The sequence below is a fragment of the Hypanus sabinus genome, chromosome 31 (assembly GCF_030144855.1).
Source record: "Hypanus sabinus isolate sHypSab1 chromosome 31, sHypSab1.hap1, whole genome shotgun sequence".
In the NCBI taxonomy this organism is placed as follows: domain Eukaryota; kingdom Metazoa; phylum Chordata; class Chondrichthyes; order Myliobatiformes; family Dasyatidae; genus Hypanus; species Hypanus sabinus.
The window spans coordinates 2,259,222-2,285,978 of NC_082736.1; the positions used below are offsets into that span (position 1 = coordinate 2,259,222).

At 50.4% G+C, this 26,757-nt stretch overlaps 2 protein-coding genes across 4 annotated transcripts in view; one reads left to right on the forward strand and one right to left on the reverse strand.

Annotated features, from left to right (window-relative positions):
* LOC132383728 (pyruvate carboxylase, mitochondrial-like) overlaps positions 1–26,757 on the reverse strand; it is a 950,497-nt gene that overhangs the window by 579,530 nt on the left and 344,210 nt on the right. The window lies entirely within an intron of this gene.
* On the forward strand, positions 14,268–25,691 carry LOC132384111 (uncharacterized). The gene is made up of 3 exons (XM_059955457.1): positions 14,268–14,364; positions 15,244–17,311; positions 25,537–25,691. Exons 1-2 carry the CDS (start codon positions 14,268–14,270, stop codon positions 16,857–16,859), a joined length of 1,713 nt encoding a protein of 570 aa, XP_059811440.1. The 3' UTR covers positions 16,860–17,311; positions 25,537–25,691.

The window sequence follows — 26,757 nt, forward strand, 5'->3', positions numbered from 1 at the left end:
GGACCTGAGGCTCCTGCACCTCCTTCCTGATGGCAGCAGTGAGAAGAGGGTATAGCCTGGGTGGTGGGGGCCCCTGATGATGGATGCTGCTTTCCTGCGACAATGCTGTGGGCAGATGTGCTCAGTGATGGGGAGTGTTTTGCCTGGGATGGACTGGACTACATTCACCACATTCTGTTTTATTTTATTTTAATGAGATACAGTGCAGATTAGTTCCTAATGGTCCTTCGAGCCAAGCCATGCAGCAACCCCCTATTTAATCCTAATCATGGGCCAATTTACAATACCAACCGGTCGGCTGCGAGCAAACTCGACTATGTGGAGGAAGCCCACACAGTCACGGGGAGAAGGTACGAGCTCCTTCCAGGCTGTGGCCGGAATTGAACCCTGATCGTCTGGACTGTAAAGCATCGTGCTAGCCATTAGGCTTTTCCATTCCTGGTCGCCGGTGTTTCTGTACCAGCCCGTTCTCCTCTGTTAGCTGGTCAGCCCTGTGCTTTTTATCTCAGTTCAGTCAGGTTTAAATCTCAGTGCAAATTAATTTGCTTTTTACAGACCTGTTAGGAATCACCTGGGGGTTTCGTGCACCGACACGGGGACGCCTGCAGATGGAAACGGGTGCCAGACAAGCAGAAATGACTGCGTCATGGTTCCTGATTCAGTTGTTAGTTGCTAATGACGATACTAATCTTTACAGTGTCATCTCCTCATTATCCCATCAAATCCTTTCAAAAGTCTTACGTTATTGCTGATACTCCTACACTGTCTTCACAACCTGAGATGCCCAAAAGCCCTCATAGGGAAGTGACCCTTCCTGCTAGGACGGGGACGGGGTGAGAGGCCAAAATAAAGTTCAAAGTTCAAAATAAATTTATTGTCAACGTATGTGTATATCACCATATATGTTACTGTGCAAAAGTCATAGGCACATATACATATTGAGGGTGAACCAGGTGATTCCAAACAATCGGTTTATTGATCATTACAGATTGTCTCTCTGGTGCTTCCCGCTCCCTCCCCTCTCCCTTCCCCTTTTCCCAACCGTGATTCCCCTCTCCCTGCCCCCTTCCCACTCTCAGTCCGCAATAGAGACCCATACATATTAGACTTCATACATATTATATATTTTTATACATTTTTTTACATACTTGCCCAAGACTTTACATATTTTAGATATATCCCGCGTGGTTATAGGCTCCTCTGGCCCAGTGAGCCTGCACTGCCCAATTACATGCATTAACCGTCCCTCTTTGAATGAACTGCAGCACCCAGAGACTCCCCATGAGACCACGGGGAGACCGAAGAGTGACCTGGAAATGTAGATTGTTGCACTAACCGCTGCGCTACCGGGACGCTGCACAGTATAAACTGGTACGCGGAGGTGTAGCAGTTAGCGCGAAGCTACCGCAGCTCGGGGAAATCTGGATTTCGCAGTTCAATTCATTTTTTTTTTATTTATGTCCTCCTTCGTGAAGACAGAACCAAAGTAGTTATTCAATTGGTCTGCCATGTCTTTGTTCCCTATGATCAATTCACCTGTTTCTGACTGTAAAGGACCTACATTTGTCTTAACCAATCTTTTTCTTTTCACATATCTATAAAAGCTTTTACAGTCAGTTTTTATGTTCCCTGCCAGCTTTCTCTCATCATCTTTTTTCCCTTTCCTAATTAAACCTTTTATTCTGCTGGTCTCTGAGTTTCTCCCAGTCCTCAGTTGTGCCGCTTTTTCTGGGCTAATTTATATGTTTCTTCTTTGGACTTGATACTATTCCTAATTTCCCTTGTCAGTCACGGGTGCACTACCTTCCCTGGTTTATTCTTTTGCCAAACTGGGATGAACAATTGTTGTAGTTCATCCATGCGATCTTTAAATGCTTGCCATTGCATATCCACCATCAACCCTTTAAGTATCATTTGCCAGTCTATCTTAGCTAATTCACATCTCATAACTTCGAAGTTACCCTTCTTTAAGTTAAGAACCTTTGGTTCTGAATTAACTATGTCACTCTCCATCTTAATGAAAAATTCCACCATATTATGGTCATTCTTACCCAAGGGGCCTCGCACGACAAGATTGCTAATTAACCCTTCCTCATTGCTCAATACCCAATCTAGAATGGCCTGCTCTCTAGTTGGTTCCTCGACATGTTGGTTCAGAAAACCATCCCGCATACATTCCAAGAAATCCTCTTCCTCAGCACCCTTACCAATTTGGTTCACCCAATCTATATGTAGATTGAAGTCACCCATTATAACTACTGTTCCTTTATTGCACGCATTTCTAATTTCCAGTTTAATGCCATCCCCAACCTCACTACTACTGTCAGGTGGCCTGTACACAACTCCCACCAGCGTTTTCTGCCCTTTAGTGTTATGCAGCTCTACCCATATCGACTCCACATCCTCCAGGCTAATGTCCTTCCTTTCTATTGCGTTAATCTCCTCTCTAACCAGCAATGCTACCCCACCTCCTTTTCTTTCCTGTCTATCCCTCCTGAATATTGAATATCTCTGGACGTGGAGCTCCCATCCTTGGTCACCCTGGAGCCATGTCTCTGTGATCCCAACTATATCATATTCATTAATAACGATCTGCACATTCAATTCATCCACCTTGTTACGAATGCTCCTCGCATTGACACACAAAGCCTTCAGGCTTGTTTTTACAACACTCTTAGCCCTTATACAATTATGTTGAAAAGTGGCCCTCTTAGATTCTTTCCCTGGATTTGCCTGCCTGCACTTTTACTATTCACCTTACTACCTTTTGCTTCTACACTCATTTTACACCCCTCTGTCTCTCTGCACTTGTTCCCATCCCCCTGCCACATTAGTTTAAAGCCTCCTGAACAGCAGTAGCAAATGCTCCCCCTAGGACATTGGTTCCAGACCAGCCCAGGTGCAGACCGTCCTGTTTATACCGGTCCCACCTCCCCCAGAACTGGTTCCAATGCCCCAGAAATTTGAATCCCTCCCCCTTGCAGCATTTTTCAAGACACGTATTCATCTGAAATATCTTCCTATTTCTACTCTGACTAGCATGTGGAACCCAGGTCACAGGTACTGTAAAACGTTGTGCTAACCACTACACTACCATGTGATGGGAATCGAACCGGGTCACTGGTACTGTAAAACGTTGTGTTAATCACTACACTACCGTGTGATGGGAATCGAACCCGGGTAACTGGTACTGTAAAACGTTGTGCTAACCACTACACTACCGTGTGATGGGAATCGAACCCGGGTCACTGGTACTGTAAAACGTTGTGTTAACCACTACACTACCGTGTGATGGGAATTGAACCCGGGTCACTGGTACTGTAAAACGTTGTGCTAATCACTGCACTACCGTGTGATGGGAATGGACCCATCAGCAATCAAAAACCTCAACCCTAGGTCCTGTCCTGTCCTTCTCCATAATTCTATTGAAACTAATGGTATTGTGATCACTGGAGCCGAAGTGCTCCCCAACATATTCCTCTGTCACCTGACCTATCTGATTCCCTAACAGGAGATCCAACACTGCCCCTTCTCTCGTCGGTACCTCCATGTATTGCTGCAAAAAACTATCCTGCACACATTTTACACACTCCAAACCATCCAGCCTTTTCACAGAATGGCCTTCCCAATCTATGTGTGGAAAATTAAAATCTCCCACAATCACAACCTTGTGCTTACTACAAATATCTGCTATCTCCTTACAAATTTGCTCCTCCAATTCTCGCTCCCCATTAGATGGTCTATAATGCACCCCTATGTTACTACACCTTTCCCATTCCTCAATTCCACCCAAATAGTTTCCCTAGATGAGCCCTCTAATCTATCCTGCCAAAGCACCGCTGTAATATTTTCTTTGACAAGCGATGCAACACCTCCCCCTCTTGATTCCCCCTCCTCCTCGATTCTATCACACCTGAAGCAACAAAATCCAGGAATATTTAGTTGCCAATAACACCCCTCCTGCAACCATGTTTCACTAATAGCTACAACATCATAATTCCAGGTATCAATCCATGCTCTAAGCTCATCCACCTTTCTTACAATGCTCCTAGCATTAATATAAATGCTTTTAAGAAACTCTCCACCTCTTCCTCTCTGTTTATCCATAACTATGCAATCAACTTTAATATCTTTATCTTCCTTCCCCCCTACATCTTCGGTCTGAGCACTCCCCTTCTCTATCACCTGCCGATAATCCCTCACACACTGTCTACTAGCTTTCTCTATTTTTGAACTAACCTCCTCTCCCTTAGTCTCTTCAATTTGATTCCCACCCCCAACCATTCAAGTTTAAAATCTCCCCATTAGCCTTAGCAAATCTCCCCGCTAAGATATTGGTCCCCCTAGGATTCAAGTGTAACCTGTCCTTTTTGTACAGGTCACACCTGCCCCAAAAGAGGTCCCAATGATCCAGAAATCTGAATCCCTGCCCCCACTGCAATCCCTCAGCCACGCATTTATCCTCCACCTCATTCCATTCCTACTCTCACTGTCGTGTGGCACAGGCAGTAATCCTGAGATTACTACCTTTGTGGTCCTTCCTCTCAGCTGCCTTCCTAACTCCCTATATTCTCCTTTCAGGACCTCTTCTCTTTTCCTACCAACGTCATTGGTACCGTTATATACCGCGACCTCTGGCTCATCACCCTCCCATTTCAGGATATCTTGGCCACATCAGAAAGGCAAACTACCGTCCGAGTCTCCTGATCATGTCCACAGAATTGCCTATCTGACACCCCCTAACTACCGCCTTCCTCTTCCTTTCCCTACCCTTCTGAGCCACAGGGCTGGATTCTGTGCCGGAGGCACGGCCACTGTTACTTCCCCCAGGTAGGCTGCCCCCACCCCCCCAACGGTACTCAAACAGGAGTACTTATTGTCAAGGGTACAGCCACTGGGGTAGTTCCTATTACCTGACTCTTCCCCTTCCCTCTCCTAACCGTGACCCATCCGTCTGCCTCCCGTGGCCCCGGAGTGACCACCTGCCTGTAACTCCTCTCTATCATCTCCTCAGTCTCCCTGATCAGACGAAGGTCATCGAGCTGCATCTCCAGTTCCCTAACACGGTCCCTTGGCGCACCTGGCGCAGATGTGGACATCGGGAGGCTGGGAGACTCCAGGACCTCCCACATCCGACACCGAGAACAAGAAGCTGCCCTCACACTCATAATTTCCCCTTTCCTCAAATAACAGGAAAAATGAAACCTAAACCAACCCTGCCTCGCCCACTTCCGCCCAAGCCCGTTGAGCCAAAGCCCTTCAGCCTACACTCTGCTCCCCCTCACTCCTCTGCCCGCAAAATGACGCGGGCAGTGGAGTACAGTAAATACAGTACTGTGCTAAAGTCTTAGGCACTCTGCTTACATAATGTGCCTGAAACTTCTGCAGATGTATTTAGCTTGCGTGCCCAAGACTTTCGCACAGTACTGTTTCTACATCAGATAGGACTAAAAGTACTCTTTAGAGTTTGGGAATTTGTGGACAGGGAGCCCAATACCATTACAGCTCGGCACATCCTTAAGTAGTGTTAGTTATTGAGACAAAAAGGACATTCCACTGTATGTTTCGATGTTCATGTGATGAATGAATCATTGTATTTCTCTCTCAGGAGACAAGCTGAGAACTTCATCATTTGTAATGGCTATATTACAGCAACATCCTTGCTTCTTTCCACTGACCCCATTACCAGTCATCCTGCTCCATAAACCTCATAGAAACATAGAAAACCTACAGCACAATACAGGCCCTTCGGCCCATAAAGTTGTGCCATGTCCCTACCTTAGAAATTACTAGCCTTACCTATAGCCCTTTATTTTTCTAAGCTCCATGTACCTATCCAAAAGTCTCTTAAAAAATCCTATCGTATCCACCTCCACCACCGTTGTGGGCAGCCCATTCCACGCACTCACCACTCTCTGCGTAAAAAATTTACCCCTGACATCTCCTCTGTACCTACTCCCCAGCACCTTAAACCTGTGTCCGCTTGTGGCAACATTTCAGACTCTGACAATTCACACGATCAATAACTCTCATCATCTTATACCCCTCTATCAGGTCACCTCTCATCCTCCGTCACTCCAAGGAGAAAAGGCCAAGTTCACTCAACCCATTCTCATAAGGCATGCTCCTCAATCCAGGCAACATCCTTGTAAATCTCCTCTTCACCCTTTCTATGGATTCCACATCCTTCCTGTAGTGAGGCGACCAGAACTGAGCACAGTACTCCAAGTGGGGTCTGACCAGGGTCCTATATAGCTGCAATGTTACCTCTCAGCTCCCAAATTCAATTTCCTAATTGATGAAGGCCAATACACCATACACCTTCTTAACCAGAGGGTCAACCTGCGCAGCTGCTTTGAGTGTCCTATGGACTCGGACCCCAAGATCCCTCTGATCCTCCACACTGCCAAGGGTCTTTCCATTAATACTATATTCTGACATCGTATTTGACCTACCAAAATGAAACATCTCACACTTATATGGGTTGAACTCCATCTGCCACTTCTCAGCCCAGTTTTGAATCCTATCAATGTCCCGCTGTAACCTCTGACAGCCCTCCACACTATCCACAACACCTCCAACCTTTGTGTCATCATCAAACTTACGAACCCATCCCTCCACTTCCTCATCCAGGTCATCTGAGAAGATCATCGGGGTCTCTCTTCCCGCCATTACAGTCATTTACACTACACGCTGCATCCGCAAAGCAAACAGCATTATGAAGGACCCCACGCACCCCTCATACAAACTCTTCTCCCTCCTGCCATCTGGCAAAAGGCACCAAAGCGTTCAGGCTCTCACGACCAGACTATGCAACAGTTTCTTCCCCCAATCTATCAGACTCCTCAATACCCAGAGCCTGCACTATTTTGTGAACTTTATGCAGTCCTGCCTGGGTAGGTCTGTAGCCTAGTATAGTTTTTACGTAGTTCAGTCTCGTTTTCATACTGTGTCATGTAACACCATGGTCCTGAAAAAACTTTGTCTCATTTTTACAATGTACTGTACCAGCAGTTATGGTCAAAATGATAATAAAAGTGACTTGACTTGACTTGATTCATAAAAATCACGAAGAGTAAGGGTCCCAGAGCAGATCCCTGAGGCACCCCACTGGTGACCGACCTCCATGCAGAAAATGACCTGTGTACAACCACTCTTTGCCTTCTGTGGGCAAGCCGGTTATAGATCCACAAAGCAATGTCCCCTTGGATCCCATGCCTCCTTACTTTCGCAATAAGCCTTGCATGGGGTACCTTATCAAATACCTTGCTGAAATCAATACACACTACATCTACTGCTCTTCCTTCATCACTGTGTTTAATCACATCCCCAAAAAATACAATCAGGCTCTTAAGGTACGACCTGTCCTTGACAAAGGCATGCTGACTATTCAGAATCATATTATGTCTGTCCAAATGTTCATAAATCCTGCCTCTCAGGATCTTCTCCATCAACTTAACAACCACTGAGGTGAGACTTACTGGTCTTTAATTTCCTGGGCTATCTCTACGCCCTTTCTTGAATAAAGGAACAACATCCACAACCCTCCAGAACCTCTCCCATCCCCATTGATGGTCCTCTTTCTTAATACCTACATGCTCAAACTTTTCAGTCTGCTGCAAGTCATCACTACTATCACCAAGATCCTTTTCCATAGTGAATATTGAAGTATTCATTAAGTTCTTCTGCTATTTCCTCCGGTTCCATACACACTTTCCCACTGTCACACTTGATAGGTCCTATTCTTTCATGTCTTATCCTCTTGCTCTTCACATACTTGTAGAATGCCTTGGGGTTTTCCTTAATCCTGCCTGCCAAGGCCTTCTCATGGCCCCTTCTGGCTCTCCTAATTTCCTTCTTAAGCTCCTTCCTATTAGCCTTATAATCTTCTAGATCTCTAACATTACCTAGATCTCTGAACCTTTTGTAAGCTTTTCTTTTCTTCTTGACTAGATTTATTACAGCCTTTGTGCACCACGGTTCCTGTACCCTAACATAACTTCCCTGTCTCATTGGAACGTACCTATGCAGAACTCTACACAAATATCCCCTGAATATTTGCCACATTTCTTCCGTACTTTTCCCTGAGAACATCTATTTCCAAGTTAAGCTTCCAATTTTCTGCCAGATAGCCTCATTATTTCCCTTACTCCAATTAAATGCTTTTCCATCTGGTCTGTTCCTATCTCTCTCCAATGCTATTGTAAATGAGATACAGTTGTGATCACCATCTCCAAAATGCTCTCCCACTGAGAGATCTGACACCGGACCAGGTTCACTTCCCAATACCAGATCAAGTACGGCTTCTCCTCTTGAAAGCTTATCTACATATTGTGTCAAGAAACCTCCCTGAACACACCTAACGAACTCCACCCCATCTAAACCCATTGGTCTAGGGAGGTGCCAATTGATATTTGGGAAATTAAAATCTCCCATCATGACAACTGTTATTATTACACCTTTCCAGGATCTGCTTCCCTATCTGCTCCTCGATATCCCTGTTACTATTGGATGGCCTATAAAAAACACCCAGTAAAGTTATTGACCCCTTCCTGTTCCGAACCTCCACCCACAGAGACTCCGCAGACAATCCCTCCGTGGCGTCCACCTTTTCTGCAGCCGTGACACTATCTCTGATCAACAGTGCCACACCCCCACCTCTTTTGCCTCCCTCCTTGTCCTTGTTGAAACATCTAAAGCCCAGCACTTGAAGTAACCGTTCCTGTCCCTGAGCCATCCACGTCTCTGTAATGGCCACCACATCATATCTCAGAGTACTGATCCACACTCTAAGCTCATCCGCTTTGTTCACAACACTGCTTGCGTTAAACAGACACATCTCAAGCCTTCGGTCTGAGCGCGTCCTTCTCTATCCCCTGCCTATCCTCCCTGTCGCACTGTCGACAAGCTTTCTCTATTTGTGAGCCAACCTCCTTTTCCCCATTCTCTTCAGTTTGGTTTGCACCACCCCCCCCAACAATTCTAGTTTAAACTCATTGGATCATTTAAAAAGCAATGTTACATTGAATGGAATCGGAGGACTATCTCCTGTGCCTAACAGTGGGTGTATGTTCCTGGTCTTCTGCTGCCGTAGCCAGTCCGCTTCAAAGTTCGACATGTTGTGAATTCAGAGACGCTGTTCTAAATGTTCACCACTGTGGTAACGTGTGGTTATTTGAGTTACTGTCAGTTTGAACCAGTCTGGCCATTCTCCTCTGACCTCTCTCATTAACCACAGAACTGCCCCTCACTGGATGGGTTTTTTTGTTTTTCACACCATTCTCTGTGAACTCTAGAGACTGTTGTGTGTGAAAATCCCAGGAGATCAGCAGTTTCTGAGATACTCAAACCACCCCGTCTGGCACCAACAATCATTCCACGGTTCCATTATAGATGAGAGGGGTTTGGAGGGATATGGCCCAGGTGCAGGTCAGTGGGACGAGGCAGAAAAATGGTTCGGCACAGCCAAGAAGGGCCCAAAGGCCTGCTTCTGTGCTGTAATGTTCTATGGTATGGTCAAGGTCACTTAGATCACATTTGATCCCCATTCTGCTTGATGCTTGATCCAAACTACAACTGAACCTCTTGTCCATGCCTGCAGGCTGCCATAAGATGGCTGATGAGACATTTACATTAACGAGAAGGTTGTCTCTGTACCTAATAAAGTGGCCACTGAGTGAAGGTTGACTCTGAACCTGCAACCACCTTTAGTGAAGAGGTTGAACGCAGGAACTTTGTCAGTTTCTTCAGCCCTCTGCAAGTAGTAGCAGCAAAGTTCGAAGTAAACTTATTACCAAAGTTCCTTTATGTTACCACATAAAGGTAATAACTGTTCCTGAACCTGGTGATGTGGGACCTGAGGCTCCTGTACCTCCTTTCTGATGGAATCAGTTCAGAGTTGAGGTTATCCTCACTGGTTCAGGAGCCTGATGGTTGAGGGGTAATAACTGTTCCTGAACCTGGTGGTGTGGGACCTGAGGCTCCTGTACCTCCTTCCCGATGGAATCAGTTCAGAGTTGAGGTTATCCTCACTGATTCAGGAGCCTGATGTTTGACGGTAATAACTGCTCTTGAACCTGGTGGTGTGGGACCTGAGGCTCCTGTACCTCCTTCCCGATGGAATCAGTTCAGAGTTGAGGTTATCCTCACAGGTTCAGGAGCCTGATGGTTGAGGGGTAATAACTGTTCCTGAACCTGGTGATGTGGGACCTGAGGCTCCTGTACCTCCTTCCCGATGGAATCAGTTCAGAGTTGAGGTTATCCTCACTGTTTCAGGAGCCTGATGGTTGAGGGGTAATAACTGTTCCTGAACCTGGTGGCGTGGGACCTGAGGTTCCTGTACCTCCTTCCCGATGGAATCAGTTCAGAGTTGAGGTTATCCTCACTGGTTCAGGAGCCTGATGGTTGAGGGGTAATAACTGTTCCTGAACCTGGTGGTGTGGGACCTCAGGCTCCTGTACCTCCTCCCCGATGGAATCAGTTCAGAGTTGAGGTTATCCTCACTGGTTCAGGAGCCTGATGGTTGAGGGGTAATAACTGTTCCTGAACCTGGTGGTGTGGGTCCTGAGGCTCCTGTACCTCCTTCCCAATGGAATCCGTTCAGAGTTGAGGTTATCCTCACTGGTTCAGGAGCCTGATAGTTGAGGGGTAATAACTGCTCCTGAACCTGGTGGTGTGGGTCCTGAGGCTCCTGTACCTCCTTCCCAATGGAATCCGTTCAGAGTTGAGGTTATCCTCACTGGTTCAGGAGCCTGATGGTTGAGGGGTAATAACTGTACCTGAACCTGGTGGTGTGGGACCTGAGGCTCCTGTACCTCCTTCCTGATGGCAGCAGTGAGAAGAGAGCAGGTCCTAGGTGTGGGGTCCCTGATGATGGAGGCTGCTTTCCTGCAACAACGCTTCATGTAAATGTGCTCAATGTAGGGAGACTTTACCCATGATCGACTGGGCCGTATCCACTACTATTTGTAGGATTTTCTGTTCAAGCGCATTGAACAGAACATAATAATAATTAATTATTTATAGAGCACTTTTCATACCCTCGATGTAGTTCAAAGTGCCTCACGATGGGATTAAGTGCAAACATGAGAATAAAATGTAAAAATGTTAGTTAAAAGCAAGGTTGATCAGGTGTTTAATAGTGTCAATGGAGTCTGCAACTCTTATGGTTTCAGGTATTGAATTCCAAAGTTTAGGAGCCTACTTCAAAAAAAGCTGACCTCAAGGGAGATTGTTTAAATTTAAGAGGCCTGAGAGCTCGAGCAGGATTATAAAACAAAAGTGATTCTGTGATGCAACTCCAGTCCCAGACCATTGAGAGCTCAAAAACAAGTAAGAGAAGTGTAAAATCAATTGTAAAAGATGCAGGAAGCCAGCGCAGAGAAGCAAGCGTGGGTCCTCGTCCAGGTTACATGTTATTGCCTGAACTGTGTAATAAAGAGCAGTTTCAGACACACAGCACAGTTTGGATTAAACCATCATCAAAAAGGTTAAAAAAAACATTTAGATTGCAGTGATCAATGATGGAACAACAAACTGGTTTCTCCTCAAACTTTAAACTGGTGGCTTCTCTGTCAGAGATTTCATTCACGCATTCAGACCCCCAGATTCGCTCCTGTCCTTTTGCAAGAGAGCAGTGTATTGGAAATGATGTTTGTCTTCACAAAGACAGCTGCCAAACACACACAAAGGAGCTCCAAAGGATGCTTGTAATGATATGGCTCTGTTCCAAATGCTCAGAGTGACCAGCTGGAAGGCTGCCTGCCCAAGAACAAAGACAGCCATCCATCCCTGAATATCAACAACTCTGGGATACGCACAACATGAGGTGCTGATTATTAACAAGTGCACACGCCAGTGAAGACCCAGGTTATATTCTGCCGCAGCTGGGGAGGAGGCCATCTCGCTGGAATGAGAAGTGTGAACCTTGAAAACTTTTCCAAGCTTAGGAAACATGTGTGGACTATTGAGGACTGGGAAAGCAATGAAAAATGTCCCCTTCTCTCGTTTTCTGATCCACACCAGCTGTCTTGTATATATGACTGTATATGTGTGGGTGTGGGTGTGAGTGTGAGTGAGAGATTGTGTGTGTGTGCATGTGAGTGTGTGTCTGTCTGTCTCTGTGTGCATGTGAGTGTGTGTCTGTGTGTGTCTATGAGTGTGTCTGTCTGTATGTGCATGTGTTTGTGTGTGTGTGTCTGTGTCCATGATTGTGTGTGTCTGTGTGCATGTGAGTGTGTGTCTGTCTGTCTCTGTGTGTGCATGTGAGTGTGTGTTTGTGTCTATGAGTGTGTGTGTGTCTGTCTGTCTCTGTGTGTGCATGGGTGTGTGTGTGTCTGAGTGTGTGTCTGTATGTGCATGTGAGTGTGTGTGTGTCTGTGTGTGCGTGTCTCTGAGTGTGTGTCTGTATGTGCATGTGAGTGTGTGTGTCTGTGTCCATGAGTGTGCATTTGTCTGTCTGTGTGTGCATGTGAGTGTGTGTTTGTGTGTGTGCGCGTGTCTGTGTGTGTGTGAGTGTGTGTGTATCTATGAGTGTGCATCCGTCTGTCTGCGTGTGCATGTGAGTGTGTGTGTAGCAGTGAGCATTTGGTCCATAATGCCAGATGAGGAAGCTCGTTAACTCAACAACCATTTTGTTGTGATAGACACAAAACGGACCGGGCACCATGACCCACCCAGTCTCACACCGGGAACAATCACACACCCTGGTTACAGTCGGGGTGACCCACAAATACACAAGCGGATAACTGTATAGCCCAAGCCAAAATGTAACAATAAACTAACGGAACCTCCCGCCATAATGCCACAAAAGCATTATAACACAATAAACTGTACTGGTCATTAGAGGTGCGGGGGCGGGCTGTCGACCACGTCCCCGTCCCCCCCCAGGGCATCACAAAATATAAATCTATACTTCATTCGGAGTGTCTTGTCACCAGAGCCAGTCACAGATTTCTACAGAGGTACTGTGGAGAGCATTCAGACCGGCTGCACAGGATCGAAATTAGTCAGCTCCACCACAGGAGCTCGCCTGCCCCGCGTCCTCACGGATCGACGCCTTCTCTCCTCTTTTGCACGCTGCTTGGTACAGTCTTGCATTGATTCTATTATCATTATTACTCTGTTACAAATTTACCAAGCACACTCGCAACAAAAGTAATCTCGGGACAGAAATGCACTGGAGATAATAAACTTATTTGGAAATTTGAATGCAGGCAAGTAACGACAGCACGACAAGGGAGACGGTTATCGACGACAGGAAAACCCACCACACTGTTCCAAACTGCTGCGAGCCCTCATCTCACACGGTTAACTGCGAGGGAGGGGGTTGACGTTCTGTTGCCGTTTGGCACGGTTCGTTAGTTAACTGTGCGAGGGAGGGGGTAGCATTAAACAATCAGGCCTACACAGCAATATTTATGTAAATCTCCAGAAAGCCACAGAACTTGACACCACTAGAATAGTTTGAAAGTTCCTCGCCACTGACAAATGAGGGTGCGTGGCTATGCCCATACCTCAGGTTTTACCAGCTTGAGCTGACAAAAACTAAAAATATAAAAATGAAATCATTGGGCTGGCTGACTCTGAGTGAGAGGTGTTTGTTGTGGCATCACTCAGCCGAATCTTCAATCTCCATCCTGAATACTGACTTATCTCCACCTTTCGTTCGGCTAACGACAGTGGTGCTGTCAACAAGCTTCAAAATGGCGTGATTAGCCACGCATGAAGTGCAAAGCAAGTAGAGCAGGGGCTCAGCATACAGCCTTGTGGTGCGCCTGCACAGAGCCAGTCACCCTCATTCCCAAACGGCTACCAAAGAGTGAGATAAAAGACTACAAACGCCATGCAGAGCAGAGTCGGAAATGCCTATCACAGATATGTCTGGTACATTCGTAAGTGCTGTAATCCCGAAGAATGCGTTCAACTGGAATTCAGTACATCAGGCAACCAAGGCGCTTCGCTGATAGGGTTGTCACGACTCCGTTAAAACAACGTAACTCAGCCAGACCGAGGTCGATTGTGCCAGACCGGTTGCCTCAATGGATTCACAGCTGCCCGCTCTGTGCTGGGGACTGAGGACTGATGATTCGGTTGACAACTATCATTCATTTGGGTGTCAGGGTCTTGAATCTACCTCTTAGAAACTACCCTGACAAATCAGAACTACTGTCTGTTCTCGAAACAGACGTGCTACTGTCATCACACCGAAGCAGGTGCCAGAGAGCAAACCCTCACGGCAAGAACACGGTCTGACGCGTCACGTCGCAATGCCTCTTCCATCCCCTGCCAGCACACCCGCGGTGTGCGGCGGTATTGCTGTGAAACCCTGGACTTCCCTGCCTCAGAAACTCTGCTTTCTGTTGGGCAAGCATATTTAAAAGGAATTTGGAGGGGGCTTTGCGCAGGGTCTGAAAAACCTACATGAAGTTGTAAACTTTGTTATCTCCATCGTGGACTCTGGCCTCCCTAGCGTCGAGGACATCTTCAAAAGATGACACCTCAAGAAGGCAGCAACCAGCACGAAGGACCCCCACATCACCCAGGAGATGCCCCCTTCTCATTACTACCATCGTGGAGGAGGTACAGGAGCCCGAAGGCACACACACACACACACACACACACACACAGCAGTTCAGGAACAAATCCTTCCCCTCTGACATCCAATTGCTGAATGGACAATGAACCCACAAACACTATCTCAGAATTTATTTCCCTCCCTTTTTGCACTAGTAATTGAATGTAATAATCTTTTTATATATACTTATAGTAATTTATAGCTTTTATTATTTTGTCTTGCATGTACAGTTATGTCAAAACAACATATTTCACCACATCCAGTACTGTGCAAAAGACTCAGGTACATATACACAGCTAGAGTGCCTAAAAATTTTACACGGTACTGCATTTGACACCGTGGAGCGGAGAGCGAGTTTGTAAATCTGGCGGGAACAGAGGATGTCGGGGATGGTGAGGGTGGGGCGCCGCGGGAGGGGTGTGGGACAGGGGGCAGAGAAGGAGTGTCAGGGACGGGTACAGACACACCCAGCCCTGAGACACCAGGCAAGGTCATTTGATTCCAAAAAATTGGTTTATTGATCATTACAGAATGTCTCTCTGGTGCTTCCCGCTCCCTCTGTGCAAAAGTCTTAAGCACACATTTAACAGGGTGCCTGAGCCCTTTGCACAGGACTGTATGTTATCAGCAACACTGCTGAAATCCCGAGAAACAATACCCAAAATAAGACAGACGACGAACCAAAGTGCCAAAGAGAAAGTTTGTGCAGGAAGAATTACTGAGTGCACGAGTTTCCCTCTGTGACAGTGTGGGTTACCGCCAAGGGCTCTGCTTCCCTCCCAGACCAAGCCGTGCGGGTTTCCGCCAAGGGTTCTGCTTCCCTCCCAGACCAGGCCGTGCGGGTTTCCGCCAAGGGCTCTGCTTCCCTCCCACAGACCAACCCGTGCGGGTTTCCGCCAAGGGTCCTGCTTCCCTCCCAGACCAAGCCGTGTGGGTTTCCGCCAAGGGCTCTGCTTCCCTCTCAGACCAAGCCGTGCGGGTTTCCGCCAAGGGCTCTGCTTCCCTCCCAGACCAACCCGTGCGGGTTTCCGCCAAGGGCTCTGCTTCCCTCCCAGACCAGGCCGTGCAGGTTTCCGCCAAGGGCTCTGCTTCCCTCCCAGACCAAGCCGTGCGGGTTTCCGCCAAGGGTTCTGCTTCCCTCCCAGACCAAGCCGTGCGGGTTTCCGCCAAGGGTTCTGCTTCCCTCCCAGACCAGGCCGTGCGGGTTTCCGCCAAGGGTTCTGCTTCCCTCCCAGACCAACCCGTGTGGGTTTCCGCCAAGGGTTCTGCTTCCCTCCCAGACCAGGCCGTGCGGGTTTCCGACAAGGGTTCTGCTTCCCTCCCAGACCAAGCCGTGGGGGTTTCCGCCAAGGGCTCTCTTCCCTCCCAGACCAAGCCGTGCGGGTTTCCGCCAAGGGCTCTGCTTCCCTCCCACAGACCAAGCCGTGCGGGTTTCCGCCAAGGGCTCTGCTTCCCTCCCACAGACCAAGCCGTGCGGGTTTCCGCCAAGGGCTCTGCTTCCCTCCCAGACCAGGCCGTGCGGGTTTCCGCCAAGGGCTCTGCTTCCCTCCCAGACCAGGCCGTGCGGGTTTCCGCCAAGGGTTCTGCTTCCCTCCCAGACCAGGCCGTGCGGGTTTCCGCCAAGGGTTCTGCTTCCCTCCCAGACCAGGCCGTGCGGGTTTCCGCCAAGGGTTCTGCTTCCCTCCCAGACCAGGCCGTGCGGGTTTCCGCCAAGGGTTCTGCTTCCCTCCCAGACCAGGCCGTGCGGGTTTCCGCCAAGGGCTCTGCTTCCCTCCCAGACCAGGCCGTGCGGGTTTCCGCCAAGGGCTCTGCTTCCCTCCCAGACCAAGCCGTGTGGGTTTCCGCCAAGGGTTCTGCTTCCCTCCCAGACCAGGCCGTGGGGGTTTCCGCCAAGGGTTCTGCTTCCCTCCCAGACCAGGCCGTGCGGGTTTCCGCCAAGGGTTCTGCTTCCATCCCAGACCAAGCCGTGCGGGTTTCCGCCAAGGGCTCTGCTTCCCTCCCAGACCAAGCCGTGCGGGTTTCCGCCAAGGGTTCTGCTTCCCTCCCAGACCAGGCCGTGCGGGTTTCTGCCAAGGGCTCTGCTTCCCTCCCAGACCAACCCGTGCGGGTTTCCGCCAAGGGCTCTGCTTCCCTCCCAGACCAGGCCGTGTGGGTTTCCGCCAAGGGTTCTGCTTCCCTCCCAGACCAGGCCGTGCGGGTTTCCGCCAAGGGCTCTGCTTCCCTCCCAGACCAAGCCGTGTGGATTTCCGCCAAGAGCTCTGCTTCCCTCCCAGACAGAATATAAGGTGTTCCTCCAACCTGAGTGTGCCCTCATCGCAGCAGTAGAGGAGGCCAAGGACTGCCATGTCCGAACGGGAATGGGAGATCTAGCCTGATCCAGCGGATGGAGCGAAGGTGCTCAATGAAGCGGTGTCCCAGTCCACGTCGGGTCTCGCGCCCTCCCACCCCATGCTCCTGGTTTCACCCATCACCTTAATCCGGCTCCATATCCTTTTCTCCCCAGTCCTGCGGAAGGGTGTCACCTGAAACGTCAACTGTACTCTTTTCCCGCAGATGCTGCCTGCCCTGCTGAGCTTCCCAGCATTGTGTGTGTGTGTTGCTCTGGATTTCCAGCATCCGCAGATTCCCTCTCGTCTGGGGTTAACTGGTTACATGGATGCATCCAGGCTTCACGGACGTGGCCTGTTACTGTGTTGTGTCTCAAAATAATTCGAATCAAGACAATTCAGAGTTGAGGTTATCCTCACTGGTTCAGGAGCCTGATGGTTGAGGGGTAATAACTGCTCCTGAGCCTGGTGGTGTGGGACCTGAGGTTTCTGTACCTCCTTCCCGATGGGAACAGTGAGAAGAGATCCTGCCCAGGATGGTGGGCCTTTACTGACCAGTACATCAAGTGCAGTAACGATGGCAACACTGGTTGTGTCTAAACGTCCTTTTCCTCCTATCTTCCCGTGAGCACATTCGCAAAGATCTCTTGATTGAAATGTGCAATGTCAACCAAACCAATCTGTGCTCAGCCGTGTAAGCAGAGGAGACTGGAATAGAGAGTGTGGTTCATTACCAGCAGCAGCCAGAGGAGGAAGATCAGTTCACACTCTGAGGAAGCTGGTAATGCAACCCTCTGGAAGGAAGGGATAGAGGAAGAAGGGGAGATGGAACTCAGAGCAGAGAGCGTTGTTAGCAGTTCAGAGGGAGCATTTGCTCCGAGGGCAGGTGATGGTGCCAATGTTCCCAATAAAGTTGTGTTAAACAGCTGTTGGACCAGAATCCGCAGCAGTTCCCACTGGCATATGGAATCAGAGAGAAAAAATTACTGGCACGATCCTGAAAGTAAGCAACAAGCTTGACTCAAACTGGGATTCCAAGTCTGCCAGGTGTCCCGAATCAGCTGCTGGACTATCTCCATCACTACCTCTGGAGGGAAGTGTCAGAAATCAGACAGTGACGGACAATTCCCAAAAGGTACAGCACAAGTAATTATCAAGCACATCAAATCAGTTCTGTCCTCCCCATCGGATACATCATCGAACCCCATCCCCCCAATCGGATACATCATCCCAACCCATCCCCCCATCGGATACATCATCCCAACCCATCCCTCCATCGGATACATCATCCCAACCCATCCCCCATCGGATACATCATCCCAACCCATCCCCCCAATCGGATACATCATCCCAACCCATCCCCCCATCGGATACATCATCCCAACCCATCCCCCCATCGGATACATCATCCCAACCCATCCCCCCCATCGGATACATCATCCCAACCCATCCCCTCATCGGATATATCACCCCAACCCATCCCCCCATCGGATACATCATCCCAACCCATCCCCCCATCGGATACATCATCCCAACCCATCCCCCCCATCGGATACATCATCCCAACCCATCCCCCCATCGGATACATCACCCCAACCCATTCCCTCATCGAATACATCATCCCAACCCATCCCCCCATCGAATACATCATCCCAACCCATCCCCCATCGGATACATCATCCCAAACCATCCCCCCATCGGATACATCACCCCAATCCATCCCCCCATCACATACATCATCCCAACCCATCCCCCCATCCGATACATCATTCCAACCCATCCCCCCATCTGATACATCACCCCAACCCATCCCCCCATCTGATACATCACCCCAACCCATCCCCCCATCGGATACATCATCCCAACCCATCCCCCCATCGGATACATCACCCCAACCCATCCCCTCATCGGATACATCATCCCAACCCATCCCCCCATCGGATACATCATCCCAACCCATCCCCCATCGGATACATCATCCCAAACCATCCCCCCATCGGATACATCACCCCAATCCAACCCCCCATCGCATACATCATCCCAACCCATCCCCCCATCCGATACATCATTCCAAACCATCCCCCCATCTGATACATCACCCCAACCCATCCCCCCATCTGATACATCACCCCAACCCATCCCCCCATCGGATACATCATCCCAACCCATCCCCCCATCGGATACATCACCCCAACCCATCCCCCATTGGATACATCACCCCAACCCATCCCCCCATCCGATACATCATTCCAACCCATCCCCCCATCGGATACATCATCCCAACCCATCCCCCCATCCGATACATCATTCCAACCCATCCCCCCATCGGATACATCATCCTAACCCATCCCCCCATCGGATACATCATCCCAACCCATCCCCCCATCCGATACATCATTCCAACCCATCCCCCCATCCGATACATCATCCCAACCCATCCCCCCATCGGATACATCACCCCAACCCATCCCCCCATTGGATACATCATCCCAACCCATCCCCCATCGCATACATCACCCCAACCCATCCCCCATCGCATACATCACCCCAACCCATCCCCCCATCGGATACATCACCCCAACCCATCCCCCCACTGGATACATCACCACAACCCATCCCCCATCGCATACATCATCCCAACCCGTCCCCCATCACATACACCACCCCAACCCATCCCCCATTGGATACATCACCCCAACCCATCCCCCCATCGCATACATCACCCCAACCCATCCCCCATCGGATACATCACCCCAACCCATCCCCCCATCGCATACATCACCCCAACCCATCCCCCATCGGATACATCATTCCAACCCATCCCCCCATCCGATACATCATCCCAACCCATCCCCCCATCGGATACATCACCCCAACCCATCCCCCCATTGGATACATCATCCCAACCCATCCCCCATCGCATACATCACCCCAACCCATCCCCCATCGCATACATCACCCCAACCCATCCCCCCATCGGATACATCACCCCAACCCATCCCCCCATCGCATACATCACCCCAACCCATCCCCCATCGGATACATCACCCCAACCCATCCCCCCATCACATACATCACCCCAACCCATCCCCCCATCGCATACATCATCCCAACCCATCCCCCCATCGGATACATCACCCCAACCCATCCCCCATCGGATACATCATCCCAACCCATCCCCCCCCATCGGATACATCACCCCAACCCATCCCACATCGCATACATCACCCCAACCCATCCCCCCATCGGATACATTATCCCAACCCATCCCCCATCGGATACATCATCCCAACCCATCCCCCCATCGGACACATCACCCCAACCCATCCCCCCATCAGATACATCACCCCAACCCATCCCCCACTGGATACATCACCCCAACCCATCCCCCCCATCGGATACATCATCCCAACCCATCCCCCCCCATCGGATACATCACCCCAACCCATCCCACATCGCATACATCACCCCAACCCATCCCCCCATCGGATACATTATCCCAACCCATCCCCCATCGGATACATCATCCCAACCCATCGGACACATCACCCCAACCCATCCCCCCATCAGATACATCACCCCAACCCATCCCCCCACTGGATACATCACCCCAACCCATCCCCCCCATTGGATACATCATCGCACCCCATCCCCCCATCGGATACATCACCCCAACTCATCCCCCATCGCATACATCACCCTAACCCATCTCCCATCGCATACATCACCCCAACCCATCCCCCATCGGATACATCACCCTAACCCATCCCCCATCGCATACATTACCCCAACCCATCCCCCATCGCATACATCATCCCAACCCGTCCCCCATCGGATACATCACCCTAACCCATCCCCCATCGCATACATTACCCCAACCCGTCCCCCATCGCATACATCACCCCAACCCATCCCCCCATCGCATACATCACCCCAACCCATCCCCTCATCGGATACATCACCCCAACCCATCCCCCCATCGGATACATCACCCCAACACATCCCCCATCGGATACATCACCCCAACCCATCCCCCCATCGGATGCATCACCCCAACCCATCCCCCATCGCATACATCACCCCAACCCATCCCCCATCGGATACATCACCCCATCGTATACATCACCCCAACCCATCCCCCATCGGATACATCACCCTAACCCATCCCCCATCGCATACATCACCCCAACCCATCCCCCATCGCATACATCACCCCAACCCATCCCCCATCGGATACATCACCCCAACCCATCCCCCATCGGATACATCACCCCAACCCATCCCCCCCATCGGATACATCACCCCCAACCCATCCCCCCATCGGATGCATCACCCCAACCCATCCCCCATCGGATACATCACCCCAACCCATCCCCCCCATCGGATACATCATCCCAATCCATCCCCCCATCAGATACATCACCCCAACCCATCCCCCCCATCGGATACATCACCCCAACCCATCCCCCCCATCGGATACATCATCCCAATCCATCCCCCCATCGGATACATCACCCCAACCCATCCCCCCCATCGGATACATCACCCCAACCCATCCCCCCCATCAGATACATCATCCCAATCCATCCCCCCATCGGATACATCACCCCAACCCATCCCCCCACTAGATACATCATCGCACCCCATCCCTCAGTCCAGTTTTTTCCCTCTCCAGATATCATCCTCTGTCTCTGCTTTTTTCTCCCCCTAACTCTCTCACTCTGTATCCCTCCCCTTCTCCCTCTCTCCCCCCCCAGCTTTGCGTATCCCTGCCGTCTCTTTCACCCCCTCTCTTTCTCCCACTCCAAATCTGCTATCCCTACCGTCTCTCCCCCTCACTCTGTGTATGCCTCCCCGTCCCTCTCCCACTCCAAATCTGCTATCCCTACCGACTCTCCCCCTCACTCTGTGTATGCCTCCCCTTCCCTCTCCCACTCCAAATCTGCTATCCCTACCGTCTCTCCCCCTCACTCTGTATATGCCTCCCCGTCTCTCTCCCACTCCAAATCTGCTATCCCTACCGTCTCTCTCCCTTACTATGTGTATCCCTCCCCATCCCTCTCCCACTCCAAATCTGCTATCCCTACCGTCTCTCCCCCTCACTGTGTATCCTTCCCCCTCCCTCTCCCCATCTCATTCTGTGTATGCCTCCCTGTCCCTCTCCCACTCCAAATCTGCTATCCCTACCACTCTCCCCCTCACTCTCTACCCCTCCCTATCTGCTATCCCTACCCTCTCTCTCCCTCACTCTGTGTATCCTGCCACCTCTCTCCCCCTCACTCTGTGTATCCCTCCCCATCTCTCTGCCACTCCAAATCTGTTAACCCTCCACCTCTCTCCCCCTCACTCTGTGTATCCCTCCCCGTCTCTCTCCAACTCCAAATCTGCTATCCCTACCGCTCTCCCCCTCACTCTGTGTATCCCTCCCCCTCTCTATCTGCTATCCCTACCGTCTCTCTCTCTCCCTCACTCTGTGTATCCCCCCTCTCTCTCTCCCACTCCAAATCTGCTATCCCTACCGTCTCTCTCTCCCTCACTCTGTGTATCCTTCCACCTCTCCCCACCTCACTCTGTGTATCCCTCCCCGTCTCTCTCCCACTCCAAATCTGCTATCCCTACTGTCTCTCTCCCTCACTCTGTATCCTTCCACCTCTCCCCACCTCACTCTGTGTATCCCTCCCCCGTCTCTCTCCCACTCCAAATCTGCTATCCCTACTGTCTCTCTCCCTCACTCTGTGTATCCTTCCACCTCTCCCCACCTCACTCTGTGTATCCCTCCCCCGTCTCTCTCCCACTCCAAATCTGCTATCCCTACTGTCTCTCTCCCTCACTCTGTGTATCCCTCCCCGTCTCTCTCTCACTCCAAATCTGCTATCCCTACCGTCTCTCCCCCTCACTCTGTGTACGCCTCCCCGTCCCTCTCCCACTCCAAATCTGCTATCCCTACCGCTCTCCCCCTCACTCTGTGTATCCCTCCCCCTCCCTATCTGCTATCCCTACCGTCTCTCTCCCCCTCACTCTGTGTATCCCTCCCCGTCTCTCTCTCGCTTTCTTTCCTCTCTCTGTGGCATGAGAAATGTGTCTCTTGCTCAAGATGTCAGACACCGCGTCAAACTTCTCTTTGTCTCTGTGCCTGACTGACTTCCGTCGCCCTGCACTGAAGGAGTTGTGTTGTCGTTCGGCTTGTGTGATTCTGCAGGCAATCCGCTGACGACAGCATTTACTGAAGCTATCTCAGATAAATTGCATTACATGATGCGCTTGTAGGAAGAACCATGAATATGCTGATTTATTAGGAGGCTGCTTAAGAGAAATGATCACCTTAATCATCTGTTTCCCTCAGTACGCTTCCTCTGGCCATGTGCTGCAGTAGGCCTGTGGGAGAGATGTGTTTGTGCAGCAGTGTGTTGGGCAGGTTCAGCTGCTGTTTCAGATTTTGCTCTGTGCTTTAAATGTTCCAACAACGTGATAGACCCTCAGCGAAAGCACACTGAAGTACAGTTTCTTTTAGAAAGACAGAGGAGGAGAACCAGGCTATTCCATCCATCAAGTCTGCTCCACCAATCACCACACAAAATGCTGGTGGAACGCAGCAGGCCAGGCAGCATCTATAGGGAGAAGCACTGTCGACGTTTCGGGCCGAGACCCTATTGTCAGGACAGAAAACACACACAAAATGCTGGTGGAACACAGCAGGCCAGGCAGCATCTATAGGGAGAAGCGCTGTCGACGTTTCAGGCCGAGACCTTTCGTCAGGACAGACAACACACACAAAATGCTGGTGGAACACAGCAGGCCAGGCAGCATCTACAGGGAGAAGCACTGTCGACATTTCAGGCCGAGACCTTTCGTCAGGACAGACAACACACACAAAATGCTGGTGGAACACAGCAGGCCAGGCAGCATCTACAGGCAGAAGCGCTGTCGACGTTTCAGGCCGAGACCCTTCGTCAGGACAGACAACACACACAATGCTGGTGGAACACAGCAGGCCAGGCAGCATCTACAGGGAGAAGCGCTGTCGACGTTTCGGGCCGAGACCCTTCATCAGGACAGACAACACACACAAAATGCTGGTGGAACACAGCAGGCCAGGCAGCATCTACAGGGAGAAGCGCTGTCGACGGTTCAGGCCGAGACCCTTCGTCAGGACAGACACACACACAGACAAGGAACACAGACAATGCTGGTGGAACACAGCAGGCCAGGCAGCATCTACAGGGAGAAGCGCTGTCGACGTTCTGACTCCACTATTCCATCTGCTTTTCCCTCACAAGCCCATTCCCCCGCCTTCTCCTCATAACCACTGACTAATCAAAAACCCATCAGCCTCCGATTTACTACAGTTGTATAAGACACTGGCGAAGCCTGATTCGGAGCTTTGTGCACGGTTTTGGTCCCCTACCTACAGGAAGGATGTGAATCAGATGGAGAGAGTACAGACTATGTGTGAGCAGATCCACGGTAGCACAGTGCCCAGCACAACGCAATTACAGCTCAGGGCGACAGGGTTCAGAGTTCAATCTCCATCCTCCCGGCGTAATGTGGGGGTTTCCTCCCACTGTCCAAGGATGTGGGTGAACTGGCCTTTGTAAATTGTCCTGTGATTTCCCTCTATTGAGGCACAGCTTTTCTGGCCTTCCATCCATGTGGCCCAACAACCTCTGACTTTACCCTCGTCTAACTGTGCAAATGATTAAACCGGTGTGGCTCTGGTCGGTGGGAGGAAACCAGAGCTCAAGGAGGAAACCCACACGATCACGATCATGGGCAGACAGACAGGAATTGATCCCAGGCTGGTACCAACAACGCTGCCTTGACAAACCTTCAATCACTGGGCTGCTGCGCTGGAGGGCCCATTCTGCACTGTATATCAGTAAAGAAATGTACATAAATCCCTACTGTCCACCCATTATCGGGAAGGAGGTACAGGAACCTCAGGTCCCACACCACCAGGTTCAGGAACAGTTATTACCCCTCAACCATCAGGCTCCTGAACCAGTCAGGATAATCTCAACTCTGAACTGATTCCATCGGGAAGGAGGTACAGGAGCCTCAGGTCCCACACCACCAGGTTCAGGAACAGTTATTACCCCTCAACCATCAGGCTCCTGAACCAGTGAGGATAACCTCAACTCTGAACTGATTCCATCAGGAAGGAGGTACAGGAGCCTCAGGTCCCACACCACCAGGTTCAGGAACAGTTATTACCCCTCAACCATCAGGCTCCTGAACCAGTGAGGATAACCTCAACTCTGAACTGATTCCATCGGGAAGGAGGTACAGGAGCCTCAGGTCCCACACCACCAGGTTCAGGAACAGTTATCACCCCTCAACCATCAGGCTCCTGAACCAGTGAGGATAACCTCAACTCTGAACTGATTCCATCGGGAAGGAGGTACAGGAGCCTCAGGTCCCACACCACCAGGTTCAGGAACAGTTATTACCCCTCAACCATCAGGCTCCTGAACCAGAGGGGGTAACCTCAACTCTGAACTGATTCCATCGGGAAGGAGGTACAGGAGCCTCAGGTCCCACACCACCAGGTTCAGGAACAGTTATTACCCCTCAACCATCAGGCTCCTGAACCAGTGAGGATAACCTCAACTCTGAACTGATTCCATCAGGAAGGAGGTACAGGAGCCTCAGGTCCCACACCACCAGGTTCAGGAACAGTTATTACCCCTCAAACCATCAGGCTCCTGAACCAGTGAGGATAACCTCAACTCTGAACTGATTCCATCGGGAAGGAGGTACAGGAGCCTCAGGTCCCACACCACCAGGTTCAGGAACAGTTATCACCCCTCAACCATCAGGCTCCTGAACCAGAGGGGATAACCTCAACTCTGAACTGATTCCATCTGGAAGGAGGTACAGGAGCCTCAGGACCCACACCACCAGGTTCAGGAACAGTTATTACCCCTCAACCATCAGGCTCCTGAACCAGTGAGGATAACCTCAACTCTGAACTGATTCCATCAAGAAGGAGGTACAGGAGCCTCAGGTCCCACACCACCAGGTTCAGGAACTGTTACAACCCCTCAACCATCAGGCTCCTGAACCAGTGAGGATAACCTCAACTCTGAACTGATTCCATCGGGAAGGAGGTACAGGAGCCTCAGGTCCCACACCACCAGGTTCAGGAACAGTTATTAACCCTCAACCATCAGGCTCCTGAACCAGAGGGGGTAACCTCAACTCTGAACTGATTCCATCGGGAAGGAGGTACAGGAGCCTCAGGTCCCACACCTCCAGGTTCAGGAACAGTTATTACCCCTCAACCATCAGGCTCCTGAACCAGTGAGGATAACCTCAACTCTGAACTGATTCCATCAAGAAGGAGGTACAGGAGCCTCAGGTCCCACACCACCAGGTTCAGGAACTGTTACAACCCCTCAACCATCAGGCTCCTGAACCAGTGAGGATAACCTCAACTCTGAACTGATTCCGTCGGGTAGGAGGTACAGGAGTCTCAGGTCCCACACCACCAGGTTCAGGAACTGTTACAACCCCTCAACCATCAGGCTCCTGAACCAGTGAGGATAACCTCAACTCTGAACTGATTCCATCTGGAAGGAGGTACAGGAGCCTCAGGTCCCACACCACCAGGTTCAGGAACTGTTACAACCCCTCAACCATCAGGCTCCTGAACCAGTGAGGATAACCTCAACTCTGAACTGATTCCATCTGGAAGGAGGTACAGGAGCCTCAGGTCCCACACCACCAGGTTCAGGAACTGTTACAACCCCTCAACCATCAGGCTCCTGAACCAGTGAGGATAACCTCAACTCTGAACTGATTCCATCGGGTAGGAGGTACAGGAGTCTCAGGTCCCACACCACCAGGTTCAGGTAC

Bases quoted from the DNA above. Each gene is read 5' to 3' on its own strand.
- LOC132384111 (XM_059955457.1), top strand. From the start codon at position 14,268: ATGCCTCTTCCATCCCCTGCCAGCACACCCGCGGTGTGCGGCGGTATT. The intron at 14,365-15,243 runs GCAAGCATATTT...ACCCAAAATAAG, and splicing joins GAAACTCTGCTTTCTGTTGG to ACAGACGACGAACCAAAGTG.